Source organism: Aulonocara stuartgranti (genome assembly GCF_965226115.1).
Source record: "Aulonocara stuartgranti genome assembly, chromosome: 2".
NCBI lineage: Eukaryota > Metazoa > Chordata > Actinopteri > Cichliformes > Cichlidae > Aulonocara > Aulonocara stuartgranti.
Window position 1 is genome coordinate 3594375 of NC_138940.1, and position 26109 is coordinate 3620483.

General features: G+C 41.1%; 2 protein-coding genes across 3 annotated transcripts; both read right to left on the reverse strand.

The window, feature by feature from the left end:
• Positions 1 to 11239: 11239 nt before the first annotated feature.
• On the reverse strand, positions 11240 to 13312 carry LOC309712884 (uncharacterized protein). The gene is made up of 6 exons (XM_082544051.1): positions 13257 to 13312; positions 12842 to 13150; positions 11999 to 12343; positions 11678 to 11818; positions 11513 to 11562; positions 11240 to 11443 (listed from the first exon to the last, which is right to left on the reverse strand). The coding sequence occupies exons 1-6, from the start codon at positions 13294 to 13296 to the stop codon at positions 11315 to 11317; spliced, it is 1014 nt and encodes a 337-aa protein (XP_082400177.1). The 5' UTR covers positions 13297 to 13312; the 3' UTR covers positions 11240 to 11314.
• An 8497-nt stretch (positions 13313 to 21809) lies between these two features.
• Positions 21810 to 24909, reverse strand: LOC309712799 (signal-regulatory protein beta-2-like). Of its 2 annotated transcripts, none has more exons than XM_082543909.1 (6): positions 24845 to 24909; positions 24406 to 24735; positions 23820 to 24161; positions 23510 to 23635; positions 23378 to 23421; positions 21810 to 23299 (listed from the first exon to the last, which is right to left on the reverse strand). In XM_082543909.1, exons 1-6 carry the CDS (start codon positions 24885 to 24887, stop codon positions 23168 to 23170), a joined length of 1017 nt encoding a protein of 338 aa, XP_082400035.1. In that variant the 5' UTR covers positions 24888 to 24909; the 3' UTR covers positions 21810 to 23167. The 2 variants fall into 2 exon arrangements, with proteins under 2 accessions (XP_082400035.1, XP_082400034.1); XM_082543908.1 differs by having other exon boundaries at positions 24406 to 24762; positions 24845 to 24897.
• Between the last annotated feature and the right edge of the window lie 1200 nt (positions 24910 to 26109).

Consider the following 26109-nt stretch of genomic DNA (forward strand, 5'->3'; position numbering starts at 1 on the left):
TTTTAGGGAGCTTGTAGGTATTTCAGTCAGTGTAGGAGGTATTTTAGCACAAACCTTTTATGTCACATGTGTCAGATGAATCTGATTGGTTATCACAGAATATAGATTCAAGGGCACTTCCTGTCACATTGCTATCTTCCAGGCTTCTGAGGGCTAAATCATCTCTTCCTTGTTCATTTGCACATTATTTCATTGATGAAGTAAATTTCTTTCCCAAAAAATGTTAGGCGCTCATTTATAGTTATTTTAGTTTCCCTATCCAATATTCATGTTCTGCTTTAATCTGTCAGCAAATTTTCCAAATGATTTTACTAGTCTTCTGTTCCCGCTACTGTCAATTTTCATTTAAGTGTTTCTGAATTCATTTAATTGATTATTTCCACTTGCAAAGACAAAAAGAATAAAAAGAATAAAAAGGAAATACAAAAAAATCAAAGTTTGCTTCCACTTATAGATTACCGAAGTTTTCATTTCCTGCGTGGTTAACTTTATTCAGCAAAACTAGGTTAAGTCATGACGTCAGCTCAAGTTGACAATTGTACAATAATAAAAACATCTTAGAAAGTTCGTTTTCTAGGTTTATCTGGGTTTAGGTGCTCTGCCTTACCTAAAAGTTAAAACACTTAGATAAATGTTGCATGCATTTATGTATACAGCCATTAGAAGTTCCTGAATTCTAAAACTTAACTTGGTCTTAACTACAGCTTGTACAAATTACTTAGTGCCATTTTCTGATGACAGATCGTTTATTGAATCTCAGAGCTTCTTAGTGGGCTAAACATATTTCCAGCAAGAGATATCCTGCTATTTGGTTTTCTTGCAATTCACTATGGAAGTGTGAAAACTGCAGTGGACAAAAAAAAAAGTAGCATATTTATGGTTTATGGTTTACAAATCACAAAAAGATAAAATACTTCACATATTCTAATCATTGATTCGAGACTAGGGAGGAGACACAAACCCAGCCTAAGATGGTCACATGCTAGTTTACTCTTAGTCTACTCCCAATGCCGGAAAAATGGATGGGCTGCATCAAGAAGGGCACCTGGTGTTACAACGTTACCAAATAAAATAAAATGTGGACAAATTAACATAATTGACATAAAATGTCTCTTTTTCAGAAATTTCTGTAGAAGATACTAAAACAACAAGAACTTTTTATGTCATTTAGTTGTTTATCGATTAGCTAATTACTTCACAGTCACTGGTGTAGTGTGAAGGGCCATGATGGAGCAGAAGTTCACATTTTGCAAGGCTTTAGCATAGGCCAGATAGATGTCTGTGCTGTGTCGATGCTGGGGCCCTGGGCAAGATAGCGTACAGATGCAGAGACTCACTGGTCCTCACGTTGGGTGCTTTGTTTTTTACTTTTTCTACGTGTATATGTGTGGGTGTTTTTTATTACTATACATCGATTAGATTCTACTTACAGTCGTCAGGACCTTCTGAGTTTGGGATTACGCTGTGCAAGGAACATTACATCAGACTATCACCACTTCCACGGCATTCCGGAGGACATAACAAGAACTCCAGGGTCGCCATGGTTGGTTCTTCCCAAAGAGGAAAGAAAGGAGGCAAAAGTGTGGCTGCAGGGTTAGCCCGCTAGCACGGCTAAAGAAACAACCATTTAAGCTTACAAGTATCTTCCTCTCCAACGTCGGATCCATAAACAACAAAATAGATGAACTTAGATTACAGACTGCAGTCAACAAGTGTGTGCGGTACAGCAGCATTGTACTACTCACAGAGACTTGGCTGCAGCCATAATTCCGTACTGTCACATGTCTGAACGATTTCAGACCTGTGGCACTCACCCCCATTCCCGCCAAATGCCTGGAGAGACTGGTCATTAAACACATCAGAGCTGCTTTTCCACCATCCCTGGACTCGCACCAGTTTGCATACAGGGAGAACCGGTCAACCGAGGATGCGATCGCCACAGTGCTGCACACATTACTGAAGCACTTGGAACACAGGAACACCTATGCACGGCTCCTCTTTGTAGACTACAGCTCGGCTTTTAATACCATCCGGCCATACAAACTCCGTCCCAAACTCCACCAACTGGGACTTAACTCCTCTCTGTGCAACTGGATTGTGGACTTCCTCACTAACCGTAGACAGAGTGTCAGAGTGGGTAAGAACACCTCTTCCACCCTTGTGGTCAACACCGGTGCCCCTCAGGGGTGTGTTCTGAGCCCTCTGCTATACACTCTCTTCACCCATGACTGCATTTCCTCCTGCGCGTCCAATCTCATTGTTAAGTTTGCAGATGACACTACAGTGCTCGGACTTATATCCAACAATGATGAGACAAACTATAGGACAGAGGTGCAACAACTAGAGTCATGGTGCCACGACAATAACTTGGTCTTAAACACCAAAAAGACCAAGGAGATCATTGTAGATTTCCGGAAGAGGGGCCATAACAACCATCTGCCTCTCTTCATTGGCAGTGAGGCGGTGGAGAGGGTGAGCAGTTTTAAATTCTTGGGGGTAACTGTGACCGAGGACCTGTCCTGGGGCAACCATATCACCTCAGTTGTACGGAAGGCCCAACAGCGCCTCTACTACCTGAGGAGACTGCGGAGCGCACACATTCCCAGATCTCTGATGTTGAACTTCTACAACTGTGCCATCAGCAGCGTTCTGACGTATGGATTTCTAGTGTGGTTCCCCAGCTGCACCAAGGCCGATCAGCAAGCACTCCAGCGGGTGGTGAAAGAAGCTGGCAGAATTATTGGAACAAGTCTGCCAGAGATCAGTAATATCTTCCCCACTCGCTGTCTGAGGAGGGTGCACAGTATCCTGCGGGACCAACATCACCCTGCGCGCCACCTTTTCCATCTGCTGCCCTCAGGGAGAAGGTACAGGTCTATACAGGCCAGAACATCCAGACTGGCCAACAGCCTGTATCCACAGGCTGTGAGGCTCCTGAACTCTCTGCCCCCCTCTCACGGACAATAACCATATCCAACTTCTTAATAGCAATGAACTGGTCTGCATTGGTGCATCATATCTTTATTCTCTTCCCCCTCCTGCCCCCCCCCCCTCTTTCTTAAATAGATAACTATCATATCTGATATCATATCTCACAGTACAATAATATTGAATGGGTTGCATTGTTGTATTTTGTCATGTTTCTCAGGTCTTTGTCTGAATTTCTACGAACATTATTGCTAAGGATTGTCTTATTGCATTGGAGTCACACTGGGTTAAATATGTACACTTGGGTTTTAAGGGGTATTTATTATTTTCTTCTTTTTTTTGGGTTGTATGGAAGCCCCAAACGCAATTTCATTGTTCTTGACAATGACAATAAATAAATAAATACTAAATAAATACTAAATACTCGGCTATTGAGCTAGCAGGCCGCATGGTCCATGGTCACAACTAGAATGCTGCTGCAGGGCTGGGGGTGGTCTGCTTGTCTCCACCCTGGGGAAAAGGGTAACATCTCCTGGGTCTAGGTGCAATTTCTTCCTCTGGGGGTGAGGGTACCTGGATGTGGGGTATAGAGTGTGTTTGGGGAGTGTGACTGGGTGTACAATGTCCATTTGTGTCTGTCTTTACGTTTGGTGAGTGCTGAGTATTTGTATATGTGTGCACGAGCGTGGGAATGAACGTTTGTGTCTGTGTGTGCCTCTTTGTCTGTGTCTATATGTCAGGTCGGATCTCAGACTCCACCTCTCTGGGAACATCTCAGGCCCTCCAAAGTATAGAGGCCTATCCCCCCTCACCACACTTCCTGCCGGTGGCTGATGCCCTCAGGTGTCGGTGCATTGGTGGTTCTTGGTGCCAGGGGCTGGGCCCTCAGGTATGTACCGGCTCACTCCCGGTGGCTGCATGGTGGGGTCTGGCACCCGTGGCTCGGTCGGGCCTCTCCCGGGGTGTGGGGGGACGTCAGGCCTTCGGCCTCTGGCTCGGTTCACTCTGGCACAGCTGGCTACCGGCAGAGCCCGCGGGCATGCCACTGCAGCCTCCTCTGACGTCTGCTCGGTGGCTGCTAGGTGACCCCTCGCCTGGAGCTCTCCTCAGCTCTTCCCAGGAGGGTGGTACGGATGCCCCTCCGATGGTCATCCTTGGGCTCTCGCACTCTGGGGTCTCTGGACGTCAGGGTCCTGGATCTCCTCCATGCCTGCTTCATGCCCTGGGCTATGGGGCTATGGATCCCCACACGCTCTAGCAGATCATTACGTGGAGAAACCTTTTGAATACAAGCGCTCTGATCCACACAGGTGTACACAGACACAAACTACACCTTTGTTGGCTGCTACCTCAAAGCACATTGTGCGCTGTCGGTCCTGCGTGCTGCACAACAACATTCAATATTTAGTATTTACTGTTATTTACTGTTAGCTAGATTAATGTGATGGTGCTGTGTTTATTATGTTGCTCTCTCTTTTCTTTTTTTTTCTCTCAACAGGTGATCAGGGAGATTTTTTTTCATTTTAAGGGTCCTTTCTCACTGTTCCCCTTCCCCTCTGTTTTACTGTTCCGTCATCTTTCTTTCTCCCTTTCCTATCCCCCAGCCATGTCTGTCCCGTCTGTAACAACTGAAAATAAAATAAAATAAACTATAACAACAAAGGTCGATCAAATGGACCAAAACAGCAAGGCCGTGATGATCCACTTGGCATAGTAAATCCATTGGGTATCTTTGTTAGCTTTCAGACATCAATTCTGATGGCTAAAAAACCAAACGGGACAGGCAAAAAAACCAGAAAAACATGTGAGCTGACATACTGCATCTCTGTATGTGTTAGGTGTGGCTGTGTGCAGGCAGGAATAGGACCCAAGGTGCAGACTCCGGAGACAGACGTGAACTCAAAAAGGCTTTAATTTGGTACTCAAAAATATAACATAACTGAAAAAACTCAAAACAAACTTAAACCAGAGGAATGACAGAACACACAGCTAAGAAAACGGTAGATCACGACACAGACACTAAGAAACACAGGGCTTAAATACACAGAGGGAGCAATCAGGAAATGAGTAACAGAAGGGAAACACAGCTGGGGCAAATCAGAACTGACGAGACCAAAGAAGCGTAAACTGAACACACTGAGAAAAGACGGAGACCTTCAAAGTAAAACAGGAAACACATAACACAGACTGAACAAAGACACAGACTCACATGCAGGCACTACAAAGGGAACAGAGACGTGGGATCAGGGCAGACACAAACACTGACTGAACACGGGGATATAGGAACTTAAGATACACATAGACGCGAACTAGACAAGGGGATGCAGGTGATAGGGGAGACAGGGCAACTAAAGAAGACAGAGACCTAAGCCATAAGACAGAACTCAAAGAAACCAAAAACTAGACAGTATAAATAATATCATAAACTCCAAAAACCCTGGGTCGATGACCCATGCATCCTAACAGTACCCCCCCCCCCCCCCCCCCCCCCTTAAGGGCTGGCTTCCAGACAGCCCAAACCAAAACATCAAAATCAAAAAAACAAAAACAACCCAACCAGGGTGGGCGGCGGGGGAAACAGGATGGAGGGCTCGAAACAAAACAAGGAGCCAAAACAAAAAAAGAAAGAACAAACAACGGAGCCTGGAAAGCAACAGAAGAAAACACAGGAACAAAGTCCAAAACAACAGCACCAAGGCCCAGGCATAGTCCAAAAGCAAACAAACAAAAGAGCTCACGAAAAGCGCAGAGGCCCAGGCAATAGTCTCAAAAAAGTTCAGGGGGCCGGCCCGGAGGCTGACAGCACGATAGTCCAAACCCGGGAAGTTCAGGGGGGCGGCCCGGAGGCTGATGGTCCAAGAGCCCAGAAAACAGTTCAGGAGGCCGGCCAGGTGGGAGGCACCGACGGCGACCGAGCAGATCAGGAGGCCGGCCGGGCGGGAGGCACCGACGGCGACGTAGTTCAGGGGGCCGTCCATGACGGCAATGACGTCCAGTCATCGGTCGGACAGGACGTGCAGGACGAGCAGGCCGGACAGGACGAGCAGGACGAGCAGGACGAGCTACAGAGGCTGAGGTCGGATCAGGGAGAGCTGCAGACTCGGGGGCCGGACCAGGCGGAGCTGCAGACTCGGAGGCCGGACCAGGCGGTGGAGCCGGTGGTGGCTGAACGGCCTCGCCAGAACCATCAGCAGACACTAGGACGTGCTGGCTGGGTCCTCCCGGACCCCCAGCTGACGAGGCACGAGGCTGAACGGGCCCCTCGGACCCTCCAGCGGAGACAGGTGGCTGAAGCGGTTCCTCGGACCCTCCAGCGGAGACAGGTGGCTGAACGGGCCCCTCGGACCCTCCAGCGGAGACAGGTGGCTGAACGGGCCCCTCGGACCCTCCAGCAGAGACAGGAGGCTGAACTGGCCCCTCGGATCCTCCAGCAGAGACAGGAGGCTGAACTGGCCCCTCGGATCCTCCAGCAGAGACAGGAGGCTGAACTGGCCCCTCGGATCCTCCAGCAGGAAGAGACGGCTGAAGCGATTCCTCGGACCCTCCAGCGGAGACGGGTGGCTGAAGCGGTTCCTCGGACCCTCCAGCGGAGACAGGAGGCTGAACGGGCCCCTCGGACCCTCCAGTGGAGACAGGAGGCTGAACGGGCCCCTCGGACCCTCCAGCGGAGACAGGTGGCTGAACGGGCCCCTCGGACCCTCCAGCGGAGACAGGTGGCTGAGCAGGTGACTGAGCCGATAGGTGAGCTAATGTCTGAGCTATGGAGAGAAGTTTAAGTTGTATTGACTGTTGTAACGATGGCAGTAATGGCGGGTGAGGTGGTGGATTAGCAGACGGTTGGACTAGGTTGTCTGAGCCTACGGATCCTACAGAAAACTGCTGGACGGGCTCACCTGAGCCTCCAGCGAGGTCAGAAACAGGTGCAAGTACCTGCCGGACACCAGCCACTCCCACCCGAGGAGAAGGTACGGGTGCAGGAGCTAACTGGTTCCCGGTCATCCTCACCCTGGGAGCCGGGACAGGCACAGTCAACGGCTGGGCAGCTGCAGTCCCCACCCGAGGAGCTGGTACGGGTGCAGCGACAGGCAGAGGCTCAGCCAGCCTAGACACCCGAGCAGGGACCAGCTGGACCTCAGCCTCCCTCACCTGAAGCACTGAAACAGGTGCAGGGGAATGCTGGGCCTGAGCTGCCCTGGGAGCAGGAACACAATGGTGCGAAGGAGCAGGCTCAGCAAACACAGACTCTTCTAAAACGTTTTTTAACTTCCTACCACCACCACGTCTAACAGTCTTAATAGTCTCAGTCTTAGCAGTGTTCATATGATTGTTAGTCTCCAGCTCCGAGGAACGACAGCAATCACAACTCACCACCGGGAGTTGCTCCGCAGAAAAAGAGTGGTGACGGTGTGAGCGTCGCCTCCTCCGGGAAGTGGGAGGTGGCGAACTGGGCTGCAAATCCTCCAAAGGACCGGGCTGCGATGAGGAAGCAGAGAGTTTGTGAAGCTCAGAACGCGGCAGACCCAAAAACAGAGCGAAGGACTGCAGCGGAGTGAGTCTAACGTCCGGTGTCACATAATCTCTCTTCCTCCGCCGCTTAACTCTCTTGTCGGACTGGTAATCCAGGGGTGAAGGCGGAGGTGTAGCGACTGGAGAGAAGGAGCACGTGCTCAACCTGATCGCCCGAGGCATAGACATTGGCTCGGCCGTAGCCATTTGGAGGCTGCGGGGCCCTCCCAAAGCCAAACGTGACCCATAGAAGGGTGACTGGAGCTCCTGGGCATGCTCAGCTTCCTCCCTCACGATCTCCTTGAGGAAGGCAGAAACTGCGGGTCGCTAATACCACACGGAGTCTGCTGGGTCCATGTTCTGGTCGCGATCTTCTGTTAGGTGTGGCTGTGTGCAGGCAGGAATAGGACCCAAGGTGCAGACTCCGGAGACAGACGTGAACTCAAAAAGGCTTTAATTTGGTACTCAAAAATATAACATAACTGAAAAAACTCAAAACAAACTTAAACCAGAGGAATGACAGAACACACAGCTAAGAAAACGGTAGATCACGACACAGACACTAAGAAACACAGGGCTTAAATACACAGAGGGAGCAATCAGGAAATGAGTAACAGAAGGGAAACACAGCTGGGGCAAATCAGAACTGACGAGACCAAAGAAGCGTAAACTGAACACACTGAGAAAAGACGGAGACCTTCAAAGTAAAACAGGAAACACATAACACAGACTGAACAAAGACACAGACTCACATGCAGGCACTACAAAGGGAACAGAGACGTGGGATCAGGGCAGACACAAACACTGACTGAACACGGGGATATAGGAACTTAAGATACACATAGACGCGAACTAGACAAGGGGATGCAGGTGATAGGGGAGACAGGGCAACTAAAGAAGACAGAGACCTAAGCCATAAGACAGAACTCAAAGAAACCAAAAACTAGACAGTATAAATAATATCATAAACTCAAAAACCCTGGGTCGATGACCCAGGCATCCTAACAGTATGGGTCTCCAGCTGCACCACAGCACACAAAAAGGTGCTTCAGACTCAAGGACAGCTTTTACAACACGGCAATAGCCCTAAATCAATGCTAACACCTGACCTGTTTGGCTGCCTCCCTGGACTTTTTTGGGGGGTAACAAGAATAACAATAATAATATTCATATTTATAACAAGGTACAATAATAATAATAATAATAATAATAATAATAATAATAATAATAATAATAATAATAATAATGTGCAACAATAACACTGTGCAATAAACATACACTTATTCTTCTTTTTATTACTTACTGTGTTGTGTTGTGTTGTGTTGTGTAGTGTTGTATGTAGTCCTGACGTGGGACAGTTTTCCACGTTTGTACTATTGTACTGTGTATGACTGTGCAATGACAATGAAGTTATCTTATCTTTATGTTTGACACACAAGGCAGTCTTAAAATCTTAATTTCGTAACTTCTGGTTCTTATAACTTGAAACTTATTACCCATACAATAAAAACTCTCCATAGAACATACTATACAGGACACAGGATGTTACAAATGGGCCTTACAGGCTCAAACATATTGCCTGGTGGTTCGGGCATCCTTGTTAGATGCCCGAACCACCTCAACTGGCTCCTTTCGATGTAAAGGAGCAGCGGCTCTACTCTGAGCCCCTCCCAGATGGCCGAACTTCTCACTCTATCCCTAAGGGAGAGACCAGCCACCCTTCAGAGGAAGCCCATTTCTGCCGCTTGTATCCACAATCTTGTTTTTTCAGTCACTACCCACAGTTCGTGACCATAGGTGAGGGTAGGGACATAGATCTACCGGTAAGTTGAGAGCTTTGCATTTACACTCAGCTCTCTCTTCAGCACAACAGACCGGTACAGCGTCCGCATGATGGCAGCCGCAGCACCAATCCGTCTGTCCACTTCCGGCTCCCTTTTCCCATCACTCGTGAACAAGACCCAGAGACACTTAAACTCTTCCACTTGGGGCAAGAACTCGTCCCTGACCCGGAGTGGGCACTCCACCCTTTTCCGGCTAAGGACCATGGCCTCAGATGTGGAGGTGTTGATTCTCATTCCCACTGCTTCACATTTGGCTGTGAACCATTCCAAAGTGAGCTGGAGGCCATCACCTGCTAAAGCCAACAGAACCACATCATCCGTGAAAAGCAGAGATGAGACTCTGAGACCACGCAAGTGAAAGCCTTCCACCACTTCACTACGCCTAGAAATTTTGTCTATAAAAATTACGAATAGAATTGATGACAACGAACAGCCCTGGCGGATCCAATCACCCACCAGGAACGCGTCAGACTTATAGCTGAAAACCTTCAGGACTGTCTCTGGCTTAAGGAATACAATTTGTTTTCATCCTGGCTTGTTTTTATTATTTAACTTTTTTGTGTAAAATAGTTAATTTAACAAGATTTAAGTGAGTAACTTTTTATTCATTTTAATGCAACACACAATGTGACTGAGATGTGTTCAAAATACAAAGCTTACAACTAAAAACATACAGGTTAAAGACAAAACCCCCACAAACATTAACATTTTGTGTTATTTTATTGTAAGTAAAGTACCTTTCGGGGTCAGCACATCAGATCATCTGCCTCCATCTCACCCTGTCCCTAGTATCCCACTGTGTGTCACTGGAAGATCTCCAATTTCCTACTTCTAAATGTGTCGAACCAGATGCTTATTTTGGATTACATTAGCTTGCTCTCCAGTAATAGTTTGAGGAGTCATTTTTGATCTGTGTATGTCCTCCAACATCCACATTAAACACATATGTAGAAAATAGGTAGAAAATTAAAAACCTCCTATAGAGATTGAAAATGTGACATTCTGGGGTAAAACCTCAAAGGATTCTGGGAACACGTGGCAAGCGGTACTAGCGCACGCAGGCTTTCACATGAAAACTATCACACAAAAAGAAACACAAAAAATGACAAGAAGCTGTTGTATTATTAACTGCAATAGCCAGTTGCATGACAGCCACGGGAAGCCGACGGGTAAAGAGATCGTTTTTTATCGGATTACGTCGTGGAAGAGAAATTGTTCAGGCCGTGTTTCCGATGCGACAAAAAGCTGACGGATGGCCTGGATTGCAGCCATTCGAAGACCAAATATAACATCTCAGAACACTCAAGCTCACATGTTAGTCTGCTCCAAGCATTTCCACAAAGGTAAGTCTTCTGTTGTAGTTGTTACGTAATTTATCATAACATAATAGTTGATGTAGGTTACAAATAAGTGTTCTATTGATTTGAATTGAATTCGTTGTGCTATGCTGCTTTGTTCACTGTGGCTTTGCGGGCTAATGTTTGTTGTGTTTTGTAGGAAAACCAGCCTACAAAAGGCTGGAATGCGATCCAGACTGGGGCCCCTCTATCAACCTGGGTCATACCGAGTTTAAAGCTGCTACCACAGCCAGATTTGATCGGTTAAAAGAGAGAGCGATATCAAAACAGCCACGAAACATCCCGCATATATGTGCCCAAGGGTTGTATTGAAGCAATCAAGTCATGAATAACTGTTTTCCAGTATGTTGTTTTGTTGTTGTTTTTTTGCATTGTTGATTTGTTTTACACCGAAGCAGCTAATAAAGCATAATGAAATACAATTTTGCGTCTTTCTTGTAAGATTCTATATTAGAATGCAACAATAATGCCAGTTATAAATAAGGACAATAAATTCAAATCACCAAAGTAAACGGGACCTGGGCTTGTTGCAGGGATCTGAAGTTAATAAACATCTTGTGAGTGTATGCATACTTTTTACAAATGTAAAAAGTATCCAGATAATAAAGTTTATTTATGTACATTTATAACAAAAAAAAGGGTAAAACTATATTCACATAAAAGATCTCATAATAGATGTTAATCCAGGGCAGGAGCCTTGACAGCAGCATAGATGCTGTCTTCCTCTGTTGGTTTTTTATGTCTTTCCGCTGATTTACTCACTTTTTTAAAAGTTGCTGTAGAATATACCAACGTATCCTCATCTGTCTGAGGAAGCAGAACATGTTAGAGATTAAAACATGCATATAACTAACAGCTTTTTATATATTTAATTACCTGTGGAATTTCCTGATCACCACCTGAAGTTCCATTTGTTTCCAGAGCAGCTGCAGTTGTAAAAAAAAAAAAAAAGAGAGAGAAGGAAATAAAACAGTCAAATGAGCTAACTTTTGCCAAATATGGTTTGACAGATTGATATACAGTGTGTGTAATTTTGCTTACCATTAGAGTACACATGTGAATTCTTCTTTAGTTTTTTGATGGAATAGACTAGAAAGGCTACAACAATCACACTTATAGCCAGAGTAGCGATAAACAGGTAAAAAAATATGTTGTCCCTTTTTGATTTGCTCCTGTCGACTGCTGCCATGGAAAGAAAAGACGTAAATCATGGATATTAAAAATGATTACAAGTATTAAAAAATTTGGGGGGTTTCGGGGGAAGTTGATTAGGTATTACAGAATCTTGGCTAAAAAAACTAAATATAATCAAATGCACAGATTTTCTATTTCTGGCATTATATTAAAATGTGATAGAATTACCTGCAGTATCCCCTTTTTTATCCCCAGAAAATGACTTTACACACGTGGCCACCGCACAGTAATATTTCTGAGAATCAAAAGAGCTGAAGTTTCTGAAGTAGCTGTAGAAACATGTCTTTGCTGAGAGTTCCTCGGGATTCTTTTCATATTCATCTTCACCCTTAGTACAACTATAATTTAAATCCAGGTGTGACGGATGTGATTTGGCACTTAAACAGAACATCTTCTTATCAGTGGGACAACTTTTATTCTGAAAGTCACGGAGGATCGAACACTGCAGTGTCACTGTGTGTGCCAGATGGACAGGATCAGATGGAAGAGCTGTAGTGAAAGCAGCTTCTGGTCCTGAGAAATGGAAACAAATAAAAAATTGTAAAAAATTGCTTTTAATTTTTTTAAGATACCTTGCATCTGTCTATTACCAGCCATTTCATTTTGTACAAAATCACTCTTCTTCTACAAAAAACAAGTTTGTGTGTTTCCATCCGACCAGATGCCGTTTTCTGCACCACCTTTCCAATGTCCTTACACTTATCATGACACTGTGTTTATGTGCTAAAAGAGTCCTTGTAGTCCTTGTTACTAAAACCAAAACTGTACTCACTACATTTCAACTTTTTCCCTTAAAATGGTATTGGGATTGTTTTCTCCAAAAAGACGTTTAACTTGGATCTCAAATTTTGACTTCGCAAGGTGTCCATAATAATATTGGGTATACTCTGTCGTAGTGAACTCACACATACACACACATATAAAGAAATAAACTATCGAACTTTACACACACAATATGCAAACATGGATTTAGGAATAAAAATATCTTGTGATATTTTTTTGTCTACTTACCTTCAACTTTCAGGAATGTTCCTTTCAAAAATATTAAGTCTCGACTTAATGTTTTCACACAGAAGTAAACTCCTGTATCACTTTCCTGTACTTTTGTAATATATAAATCAAATATTCCATCCTCTGTAGCAGTTCTAATGCGCTGATCAACCCCCTGAGAGCTAAATGACCTTCCAAAGATTTTAGGAAAATTTCCAGAAACAAGCTTGATCCAAAATAAGGTTCCCATAGACCTGCGGGGGCATGTCAGCTTTATATTCGCTCCAACATGTGCAGTCTTTGTCTCAAAAATCTGCTCTTCTGAGCAATCTGAAATAAACCAAACAAAAAGTCAGCCCAGTCAGTCATTAGCAAGTAATGGAATCATCTACACTTCAAAAATATATCAGCAGCACAGGCCTTTAATTATACTTACACACAACACTGAGCATCAGCAAATAAAATATAATCCTCATTTCTGATGTTCTTTCTTGATACTGCTGGGATGCAAACTTAATTAAATGATTTGTCTAAATATAATCATATCGAGTGGGAGGAAACAATTGCAGAGCACTCTGATTGGCTTCTTGTTAAGTTGTTTCACTGCATTACAGGAGTGGAAACAATGTCAAATGTGTTTCCAGCATAAGCACATGAAACAACACCAATTGTAAGACGCGTCATCTTATATTTGTGGGTTTCTCAACCTGAAACCTAGAGAAAGCAAGAAAGACAGATTGGTTTACACTGTGCCAGCTGGAAGCATATGTGGAAGAAATGATATAGAACTTGACACACACCTCCAAATAAAATCCAATACAATCATGTAAGAGACAATATGATAAACATAAAGTACATTATGTATTACTGTTACTATGTCAACCACTGTTTATAGATTAAAAAGATCTCAAATTGAGATTCTAGGTGGATTTTACGCTTTATTATTCCATTCATATTTCCGTGATTTTAAGGAGCCTTCATGTTTTCCAGTCTACGTGTCACTGTTCAGCCAGATTTTTCAGATTTTCCATGCAGGTTTAAAAAAGGGTCCTGTTTTGTTTGGCTGTGGAACTATGTTAAAATTGATACTGATGACTGAACTTAATCCACAGATCTGTTTGGTTAAGTTCAGTGATCTCTCGCTCCCTAGCCACCAGCTCTAGGGAACAGACAATCTAGAGATATCCAACGTTTCCAGCTTGTCCTGTGTCAAAGTTAAACAACTAAATTCAAATAAAATAAAATATAATTTTTTTAGACTTTTAGACTTTGACTTTGGCCATGGCAAACAATCCATTATGAAAGCATGCTACTTGACAGGCATGTTATGAAACTAATCATTAGGTTGTTAGTTCAGTGTTTTAACCCATCCATTTTCTTCCACTTATCCGGAAGTGTAAGTGCTTAGGTTTGGGGGGGAGCAACCTAAGTAGAGAGTCCCAGACCTGTCTATCCCTAGCCACCAGCTCTAGCTTGTCTGGGGGAACAGACAAGCTAGAGATCTCCAGCATGTCCAGCGTGTCCTGGGTCCGCCCTGGGCCTCCTCCTGGTGGGACATGTCCAGATACTTCACTCAGGAGGTGCCCGAGCTATCTGATGCCCAGGTTCGTTAGATAGCCGAACCACCTCCTTACTTTGATGTGGAGGCATAGCAGGTCTACTCTTACTGTGCATCGCTGGAAGCGGATGAGATAAGCATTTGCTGAACGCTGATTGGTTAACAAGTCATCCAGATTAGGGAAGAGAGCCCCAGTTGAGTTCATAAAATATGAAAAACACAGACAAATAAACCATGCCTGGACTTTCAGCGAACACACTGGCACTGCTTAACTCCCAGCTTGTTATATGGGAATATTTGAAAAGGATTTAAATGTACCAGACACATGTTCTGTTTTTTTCTTGTGCTAGGTTAGTTTTGTGAAACTCAGCAAAATAAGTTTATAGTGCCAGCATTAAAGGTAAATGAAAAAATAAATTAGAATATGCAAATCTCCCAAACAGGTCAGGTGCCTTCACAGACTGCCTGTCAGGGCATCAAAGAACCAACATCAATGGACACCTTATCAGTATTTGGTGCCCTGGGTTGAAAAGATTTCTTTTTGAAGAATGGATTTACAACTCTTAACACTCTATCCGGTCTTTAAGTCTGACATCATTAGCTGTGTCTGGGCCCAACTACGCTGGAGGTCAAACGATTACTGCGGCATCACTCAGAGTTGAAAAACTGTCTAAATTCTTTTGTCTGTAATAAAATGATCAGTGTTCTGCTCTACCAGGTGTAACAAGTAAGTTTAACGTCCAGGCATCCATGAAAACAGAATTTATGAAATTTAACGGAGTTAGAAGTTAGCAGGGAGTTAGCTTGCTAGTTTCCATCTAAATATAAGATACCATGTTCTGAGTGAGGGATTTCTGAAACAAATTAAGACATACTATCACTTCCAACATAGCTGAAGAAAGAAAACTAAACAATAGTGACGTTTGGCCAGCTAGTATATGATGATGTGCTAACTAATCGCTAGTAACACAGCTGGGTCATTCTTACTATTCGGTGCCATTTGAGTCCTAATGACATAATATGGTATATTTAGTGTAAAACTTGTCTAATGCTTATTTCTAAACCATTTTCTTGTATGTTTAACCCCCCTCTACCATAGAACACATTGATATATACACAGGATAAATACATTAAAAGTAAATTACTTTTATTTTAGCACAAGTCACTAAAGTACTATGTCCCCAGTCATGCTTGCTCGACTTCAGTTACAAATATAACTTAAAAAAAAAAAAAAAATCTAGATTTTTCATCATTTCTGGATTGGCTTATTTCTAATGTTCCTCATCAAATGTTCTTTTTTATTATTAATGCATGTTTAATACTTAAAATCTTTAAAAAATGTTGTGTCCCTGAATCAACTGTCACCCCTGTTACTCTGATAAGAATTCCATAGAACACATCACCTGATTATTCTTTTAGTCACATGACACTCCCGGATGTAACATATTTTGGAGGGAAAACTTTCAAGAAGAAGACGAGTAAGTACCACTCTTTAATCAACCCTTTTTTCAATGTTTTAGCAAGATTTTGTAATGTGGCAAAGCATAACACGTCCAACCTGTTACGCTTATTAATAGTGGAAACAATTTTTTTTTTGTAATTTTTATAATATGGCTAATAAACATGTTAAAAATGGTTCTTAGTGGTCACCATGTACTAGCTTGTTGTTCATCATACTAGTAGTAATGGCTAAGTTTAGCATAAAATCTCCCCCCTGTTACCGTCACCCCTGTTATTGCTATGCACTGTAACATGAAATTTCCTTGCAGATTTTAAAAAGGGACATTGTAGCTTTTAGAAAATGTAAATATTACTATAACTGTGTATTCAAAACAGTTATTAATAGAAAATTGAATGTCCTGTAACAGGGTGGACATTTGGCACGTCATGGGTAAAGACTTTGATTTAAAAAAATATTATAATATAATATCCTTAGCTGGACCAATACATTTTTCTTATAGGTTGAAAATCCCTCTTTTAGATGAAATGTTAAAATAATTCAAAATTTTGTATTTTTTGATGAAGAGTGATCACACTGAAATGGCACCGAATAGTAGGAATGACTCAGCTATGTTAGCGTAATATAAACAATGAAGCTGGAGGATGAACGCTAACTTTTTTCACTCAATAAAAGTTAAAGTGAGGTTAAAGTGTGGTTAGGTATGCAATCGCATGGCAGGATGCTATAAACGGACCAAACGTCAGTCAGGAGAACAACTGCAATATAAGATTAGTCATTAATATACTGCTGCATGGGCTGGGCTGTAGTTACATTGTGAGGCTTTAAAAACTGAGCATTAAAATGAATTGCGGTAATAAAAACCGCAACTAAACCAAGGCACAATGTACATTTCAATTCCTTTAATTTTAAATATGTTTATATTGTCTATCCTGTAAAATAGTCAGATGTCTATTCATATTAATGTACAGAATTCACCTGCTTGCTGCTACTACTGCACATTCACCCAGTGTATATACTATGTGTATATATATATATATATATATATATATATATAATGTTCTTCCTCTACACCCCCCCCCCCCCCCCCCCCCCATTTTGTCAGAAAATGTCAGGCTACTTATAGTTATACTTGTATAACTATGCATGTGACAAATAAAGAACCTTGAACCTTGAACCTTGAAACCGAGAGAGGCCGACAGTGATCACCTACTGTTTTCAGGGGCTTGTTGAGGTTAAATAGACATACAAAGCATTAAAACATGTTAAAAGCACAACAGCCTTATTAAACACAGGGTAGTTTGGGCCCGGAAGCAGGCATCACTTAAAGACCGGATAACCTGTAAGACAGCTCCAGATTCTTGAGAATCCCCCAAAAAGGAGGAAATCTGATGGAAAAAAGTGTTAATTACACGTTCATTTTAATTGATGTACCACAAATAGGTTTTTCATACATATATGACCCATCAAGGACTGTAGATGTATGATTCCCCCAGTCAATAATCGAATAGTATTAATAAAACCCAAGTTGGGTAATGTTTGTACAAAACAGAGGATTTAAGTAAAATTCTCATTTATCAAGTCAGTGTGGCAGTGTGCAGAATTTGGTTTTGCTATCTAACTCAATTTTTCTTCAGCACAGCTGCACTTTCTTTACTTTCTTTTTTCCAACTCATGGGTTTAAATTTTAATGAGCACTTCAAATAATGTAGTTTCCTAAGTTTTGATATACGGCTGAGAAAGTTCTTAGATTTAAGGCAGAGAAGGCTGCTAGCTGGCTGCTAGGCTTTAGCTTGAGCTAATTTTAGGTTTAGGTTTAGGTTTTTTGTCCCACTGCATCTGCAAATTTACTCAGACACTAGTTATGTTAAACCGAAATAATAAGTTTGAAGACGCTCAAACTCTCTGTCATCACCATCATGCAATTGTAATTAATTATATTATTTTTAGGACAAAGAAAGCAGCAAAAAGTCTGACACTATAAATGATTCACTTGCATCAAATAATTACCAAAATTATATGTGTGGGTTTCAGGCAAAACTACTCTGTACCTACTGGCAGTAAAAATCTAATAAATAACTGTAGAAAATCTTTCAATGTGGAGTATTTTGTGTTAGCACTGATGTATTTTTGACTACAAGCCATAATGGTCTGACAGTGTAGTTGTTTATAAAAGGTTGCACAAAATCACATCATTATTGTTTCAGTTTCAGTCAAAGCTAGAAATCTGAATGTTGTATATCACAGTCCTGCTCACAGCCTATATTTTTAGTCTGCCTCACCACTACTTAGAGAGAGAGAGATGAATACAAGCTGGGGTTTTGCTATGCAGTAAACTCGTATCCACTGACACTTTGCTGTGCCCAGCTTCTAATTATTCTAAGATAAATGTAACGAACAACACTTGATATCTTTGTTTAATCTCCCCCCAAAAAAGATTCTTTACATAATCCTTCGCAGCGAAATGCAGAAACAAATACACAGCAGTCGTCACTGACAAACAAATGATGCATGGAAACTTTGCAGCATGCATTTCCGTGGTTGGGCTTTCAAAAAAGGTGTGAGTACAAAGGGGCTTTTCTTCCTGTCTCGCTCTCGACCATCTCAGGAAGCTGGTCTTGAAGCACTGTTTTATCAGTTTTTAAAAAAGCGTGCAGAATGACGTTATATAACCGTTACAAGTATTATCCATACCAAAACAGCACAGAAAAGTAGTTAAAGGATAAACAAAAAGTGCACATGATCACCTTCTCAGCTACACTGACCACTTTTATCACACTTATTTGTGGTTCTTCATAGCTGTTGATGGAAGAGAGGAGGTGTCAATCACTCCCCCTACCCCAACTGGGCCTCTTTGTCAATGTCTTAAAATGTTTGCTTCATTGCTGACTGTAGGTATGAAGCTTTGGTATAGTGTGTTGTCACACACCTCACTTAGCACCGAGGTGGGCATGTGGCTTGTCCAAACTAATGATGAACAAATCAATAAGTATACATTTAAAAAATCCGTTGTTTAGCTAAAACGAATCTCCTGAAGCCTTCCTGTAGCTCCTCTCTCACTTCATATCCTGTTTAAGCTCACAGTGAGGCCTGTTCTGAAGAAACGCCTTCAGTGGTCGGTCAAAGGGCGGAGAAATGGCGTACCGCAGCATTTGTTTGTAACAGTAGTTGTTGCATGTGCCTCTGCTTGTTATTCTCATGAAAGAAATGTAGAGAACTTTTGGAAAGTGCGATGAACCCTAAAACAAATAAATATTTTAAAACATTTTTGACAAAGAGATTAATTGTTTTAATGACATAAAATGCCATGTGTCGACTTACAGCTGTGGAAAGCTGTGGTGGATATATATGCAATGCTTCACCCAAACCAACTCCTAAATCAAATAAATTACTATCCATCATGGATCATTTAACCACCCTCTGAACCACTTACTGGACAGGCATTAATTTCTCAAATAGACTGATTCAGTTCTGCACCCCAAGGACAGAAACAGGGCAACTTACTTAAGCACAAGTACCAGCCTACAGATTCAACAAAGTCATTGCAGTCACATTTTAAATGCTCTGCACTCGCTTCAGAACACCATTCTTACGCAAAGAACATAAACCTGGAGGTGATAAGAAATTTTTGACTGAAGTGGGGATGCATGTTTGAATAAATCTATAAATGCAAAGAGCTGAGACTTGGATAAAAGACAGTACAGATTCAGTCAGACTAGGCTGTGTCCAGCCTAGTGCAAAATATAATTTAAAAAGTAGCAATTAAAGTATTAAATTATTAAATCTCCTACATGTCCATTTTCTAATCTCTTTTTTTTCCTTTGATTGTTGCTTTTTGTTTTTTGTACACACACTACTTGCACCTGAAACCCACAGAGATAACTATAGACAGACTTGATGCATGACAACTTAGTCATTGCTGTGGTTGAGCTTTCAAACAGAGGAGTGAATACAAAGGGGTTTTCTCTCTGTGTCTCTGTTTTAATCTCAAGCAGTTGGTCTTGCACCAGTGTCTTATCTATTTTAGGACACTGAAATAACACTATATTATTACCACGAATCATATTTAAATTAGAACAGTCTAGAGAAGCTGTTGAAGGACATCTGAGAAAAGGACACACACTCAGACCTGTTCAGTCATGCTGGGACTAGTTTTACTTTACTTTGGGGTTTTTTCCTATGTAGTTGCGAAGAAATGAGAGGAGGTGCTGATAATTCACTCACTCTTTTTTCTTTCTTGTTTTAATAATAGCAACATTTCACAGCATTGTGCAGGAGGTTTGACATCCTCAAAGAAATAAATTCCAGTGTGCATCATTTAGTACAGTTGTGGACTTTCACCCTGTCAAAATTAAAATGATCTACAATGTGCAACATTACTACAGCATGAACAAAAAAACGGAACTATACACTACAAAATTGCAAAACTATGCTGTTTACTTAGTGTTTTAACCTTAAGAGAGCAGCATTTGTCTCTTTATAAAGGTTTAAAAAAGCCCACTCAAGTGTCTTGTAGCTCTTCACTTGCTTTATATTTGATGAGCGCTCATAGTGTGGTCTGTTCTGAGTCAACAGCTTCTGTGGTCAGCCATAGAATGGAGAAATGGTACCTAACCTAACCTTGGTCTGAAAGTAAAGATGTTATGTGCTGCTTTGCTCGTTGCTCTTGACATGCAGAACAGCATTCACTGAAACCACAAGTGAAAAGCTGAAAAGAACATATTCAGACTCCTAAACACACGTTTAGTCCTTAACATTAATAATAGTTAGTAGCTGAGACGTCTGTCTTGCTCTGGAGTTTTGTGCTGCTCCTGCTAAAATAACCTTTTTGAGTGTAAGCCTTTAGCCATTACTTTGCGTTTGTCATTGGCACATAAAAAGATAAAAAGAACACTTTTTAAACAAAAACCTTTGCAGTTCATCCTGTGTTTTCTCTATATTTATACCAGTTGCTAAAATGACAAAGCTCTGCCTCAGTGACTCAATACTTCCTTCCTAACAAGCTTACAGACAAGGCCTCACTCCTGCCCTCACAGAGATCTGGGTCAGAGTTCATGTTCACTTTGCTGTCTATGTGGAAAGGTCAGGTGTTCAAATCCTTTCATTACCCAGGCTATTTTTTCTCATTCATTATATTAATTAGGTTTACATTTGATTATACTTTGACTTGAATTAAACCTGATTAATGATTAGCAGAATCACATACAAATGAACGCTGATGTAACACTCTTTATCACTTTATTATTATTGGTTTACTACTTTTTAAGTCCTTTTATCCCTCTTTTGAATGGAGATGAGTCAACCAGGGGATCTTAATCTCTCTGACATGGAAGAAGACATGTATCAAGCTTAACAGTGAAGAGTAAAATGTCGCCATTTCTAGATGACTTTTAGTAAGATCGCACTGCCTAGAACATAGCTCTCTCTCTTATGTTTTTGTTTTTTTAGTGAACATAAGTGCCTCCAATCATGTTGGACATGTCAACTCTGGACCAAGCCAGCAATTTGGTAAATATGGCTATTGGGTATTAGGATATTTCCTGAAAAGGGAAGCAAAGCAAATATTTCTGACTCCTGCATTATTCCCAGTTAAATACAATCTGAAATGCCTGTGATTTCAGACTGTGAACTACGTAGGAGTGGGAGTTTAAGTGTTAATTTGGGGCGGGTGTAGCTCGGGAGGTAGAGCAGGTCATCTACTAATCAGAAGGTTTGTGGTTTGTGTCACATATCCTTGGACAAGATGCTAACCCCTCGTTGCAGCCAATGCATATGTCATGTGTGTGAATGTTAGACAGAAAGAACTTGTTTAGAAAAATCATAGAAAAAAAATATTTGGGTGAATGAGAGAAGTTGTATAAAGAGCTTTGAGTACTTAGAGTAGAAAAGTGGTTTATAAGAACCAATGCATTTACCATTGCTTCTGTTGTGGAAGTTTTCCATTTAAATGAAGCCTGCAGACGAGCGGTGAGCGGTAGCTAACATTCTTTAATCAAACACACAAAGAACAGACAACCAAGCTTGATGAAGTCCCTGCATGACCGCGGGACAGACGGTCAGCAGAGTCTCCCTGCACCCAGCATGGCTCTCAGTTAAATACCTTCTCCAGGAACAAAAGGCAGTACACAGCTGTTTCACACCTTAAGGTTCCCACTCCCTTGCTACCTCCCAGAGTCCTCGAAGAGACAAAAGTTTCTTCCTGTGGAGTTGTCTGCTTCCTCACAACTTCCTTACTACACCCCCACCATTTGTCTTACTGTATGAGTGTGAGACTTGTTAAAATCCAGTGGCACCAAGGCATCATACAATAAAATAATGTGATTAATACACAAGTAAAAGAAATTCCTATACACTTCACAAGGACAGAAAGTCACCACCAGACCATGTGGACGCTGTTAGATTGGACTTTCACAACTCTCAGTGTAAGCCACCTGTACTGCTTTCACTCATGTTGGTGCAATGAAACAAACAGTAACTGAACTAAATGCATTTTACTTTGATTCACTGCACCAACATACATGTCATTACTTAGATGTGTTCACCAAATGTCCCCTTACAAACATACTATGCCACTTATATGGAACAAAAAAAGAAAGGATATTTCATTACAACAAGATGCATGAATGATGCAGAAAACGTCCTTTTAACTGCTCACTGTTGCACATTTCATTGTCTTTTGTACAGATGAAAATAGCTGTTCGCTTTGTATAATGTTAAATCTACAGACTTGTATGACATGTGAGTCACCTGGCTGAATCCATCCATATTGTTCAATAAATCTGAAGCTTCTTTAACGGCGGGACATGAGACAGGAAGTAAGAAAACATGACAGAGAAAAGCAACAATCAGACCACAAATGATCACACCACGATAGGAATGTTAATCTTTTCAGTTCTTAGGTGTATATCAACACATAATAAAAATAAAATAAAATAAAACATCCCCAGCAGGTTTCATAATGATCTAAATGCAACTTCAGATGAACGACAAAACATTACATTGTATCATATTTATGTTACAAAAATTAAGCTAAAATGCAGAATAAAAGACTTTGAATCCTTCCATAGGATATATTAGGAAAAGTAGAAGCAGGTACTGAAATTGATCTTAAGCAAGTTTGCTACCTCTATAAAACCAAAGACCATTGAATTTAAAGAGGGTATACTTTGTTACTATAGCTGTATGCAGAAGTAAACATTTTCATCATCAAGATGCATTTACTATAAAACACATTTAAACTCTAATATATATATAGAAAAACAGCAAAAACCCTACTATGTCTAAGCAAACATCAATTAGGTAATTTCATATCAAATACTGGTAAATATGCCTAACCGAAGACAAACGCCTCGGCAGCTGTATAGATCTGCTCCTTCTTCATAGGTTTTGCATACTTTTTTGTGCATCCATCAGCTTTCATTGTGGTAAAAACAACAACAGAAAACATCCATCTGTCCTTATTCTGGGAAAACAGAGTAAATATAATGTATTAGAAATCTCAAAATATTAGAAAAAACAAAAAGCTCAAAAAGTTCTTTACCTCTTGTTTCTTCTGATCAGTAAAACATTTCCTCTGGATATCAGCTTGAATATAGAAGATACAGGTAACAATTAATATAAATGTAAGATTTATGTGGTTCTTTTTCATAGAGAACAATGCAATTTGAATTACCTCTGCAGTGATCACTGTTTTTCTTGATCATCCAAATGAGAGCAACTATAACAATCAGACTTATAGCCAAGACAGTGCACAGTAGAAAAATTGTGCTGCTGGCCGTCTGTGACCACACTCTGGTTTCTGAAACAATATTAAAAGTAAAAACTCAAGTTATGTTGGACAAACACTAAATTGTGTTTAATATCACCTTCAGATTAGATTACTGTTAATGTAAAACCAAAGTGAGTCAATATTTAATATTCAAACTATAGACTGATGTTCTGGACTGGAGAATATTATCATTCATTAATGTGATCACAGGTACCTCGACTGTCCAGTTTTGTTCCATTTCCAAATAATATTTCTCCACATGTGGCCACAGCACAGTAGTAAGTCCCAGAATCAGAGGAGCTGATGTTCTTAGACAAGCGATAAACACAACTCTGCTCAGTCTCAGATCTTTTCTCACATTCATGATGTCTGTTTCCAGCGGTGTATATGATGCTAGGATGAGATGTATTTGCTTCCCTGAACCAGAACACATTGTGACCTCCTGGACATGTCTTTCTGTTAGAGCTGGAGAGGACTGAACACTGAAGAGTCACAGAGTCTCCTGGATGGACTTTCTCCTTAACAAAAGTGTAGTTTGATGTTTTCTGGGTGTTTCCTGAGTAATAAAAATGTGTTAACAAAGCACATTGTGAAGGATTCATGTACTGCATCTATAAAATGTGTCTTTAAAATGAATTAGGAGCAAATTAAATGTAAATTAAAATACATTTGTATGAGTATATTAACTGTTTTCTGATCATGCTTTTGACAATTAATAAGCTGTTGTTATAATTTATACTTTACAATTTTACAGACTGAAGCATGTGGCAAAACTCCATGAAAGAAGCGCACATCATTACCTTTTACTAACAAATACGTCCCGGTCCATTCAGTATTCCTACGCCATTCTGTGAATCCACAGTGATAGATTCCCTCGTCCTCTTGATTTGTCTTCAAAATGGTCAGGTTGGTAAAGTGTTTATTGTGATTTACCTTCAATCTGGAGTTATTAAACTCAGGTGCAAAGTCAGGTGTTGTAGATTCCCTTATTGTCCAAATTACTTTCAGAGTGTCCCCGGCACGCTGCTTGTACCAGTGGACTTCTTTACGAATGGTCTCAATCACAGGCAGTTGACATGGGATGGTTACAGTTTCCCCAAGTTGAACTGAAGTTACTGGAACAAGTGTATCTAATTTCATAGAAAACACACAGAAATCTAAAACATTAATTCACAATGACACAGGAAAACCACCAAGCAAACAGCATGTATTCAAAACGAAATCAGAAAAAGCACTTACATCCTTGATGGAGAAGAAGGAGCGTAACCCATAACACGATCATCTTGACATGTCTTTTGTTATGGACTTGTAGGTATCTCACTGTTTGTAGGAGGTACTTGGACCTTTTATGTCAAACTGTTACACCGATCTTATTGGCTGATTGGTTATCACAGAATATATAGATCAGAATCAGAGAATGAAGTGAACTTCCTGTCACTTTGTTTCATCCAGGTCTTTGAGGAGTAAAGCGTCTGTTGCTTAGCCATTTCATCACTCATTTTAAGTATAATACAAGGCATTTTTAAAGTTTTTCCAGCAAGTTCTCCAATGATTAATTTGTCATTTGTTTCTACCTTCTGGCAATAATTCATTTCAGAATTTCTAAATAGACTTCTTGAGCTTCTTTCTACTTTAAAATGTTTAAAATGTTTATCTAGGTATGTAAGTGGATTCAAGTCCTATCTGGGGACATCTTAAAGCTTTGCTTTGACCCAGTACATGTTTTTATTTTCGCCTGCCTGGTTAGGTTTAGGCAGTAAAACTAGGTTAGGTTCTGCATCTGAACAGACCATTTTACACCACTAAAATGTTTTAGAAAGCTGTTTCTTATGTTAGCTGAGTTATTGTGCACTACACTATCAAAAAGCAAATGCATTTATTTTTATAGCAGTTATAGGTCCCTTTATCTGGCAGCATGGTGATGTGGTAGTCAGCGCTTTTACCTCACGGCAAGAAGGTTCTAGGTTTGACTTGAGACCAAAGCCTTTCTATGTGGAGTTTGCATGTCCTCTCCGATTACACCTTACTTTCATTGTCTTAGTGGAAGTAAACAGATGGACATATCTTCCCCAGCAAACATTTTGTTCCATTTACAACAAAAAAATAAAGCAAAGTGTCAGATATCCTGTGATATGGCCCACAAATAACTACATTTACCAAATGTTAGGGAAACCTTTTTTAGGCAATTTAAAAAAATAGCTGATGGATCAGATTTTTTGTAGGTCAAGCTCTAATAATGTTATGCTTGCTCCATGCAAGGCTGTATAGCTCCAAGTTTTACGTTATAAGTAGCAACTGCTAAGATTGTGAGTGCCAAAACTGATTAAAGGAGCATTTCCAAAGGAAGTGACAGGTGACAATGTAGAGCAGCGACCATAAAAAATCTATAAAATTTGCATTTCAACATTTCAGGTGGCTGCAGCTGAAATATTTGTTGGTTACATGAAGGTAGTGGGTCTAATGTTAATCTCTCGCAAATTCAAGTAGGTGATTACAATGAGATT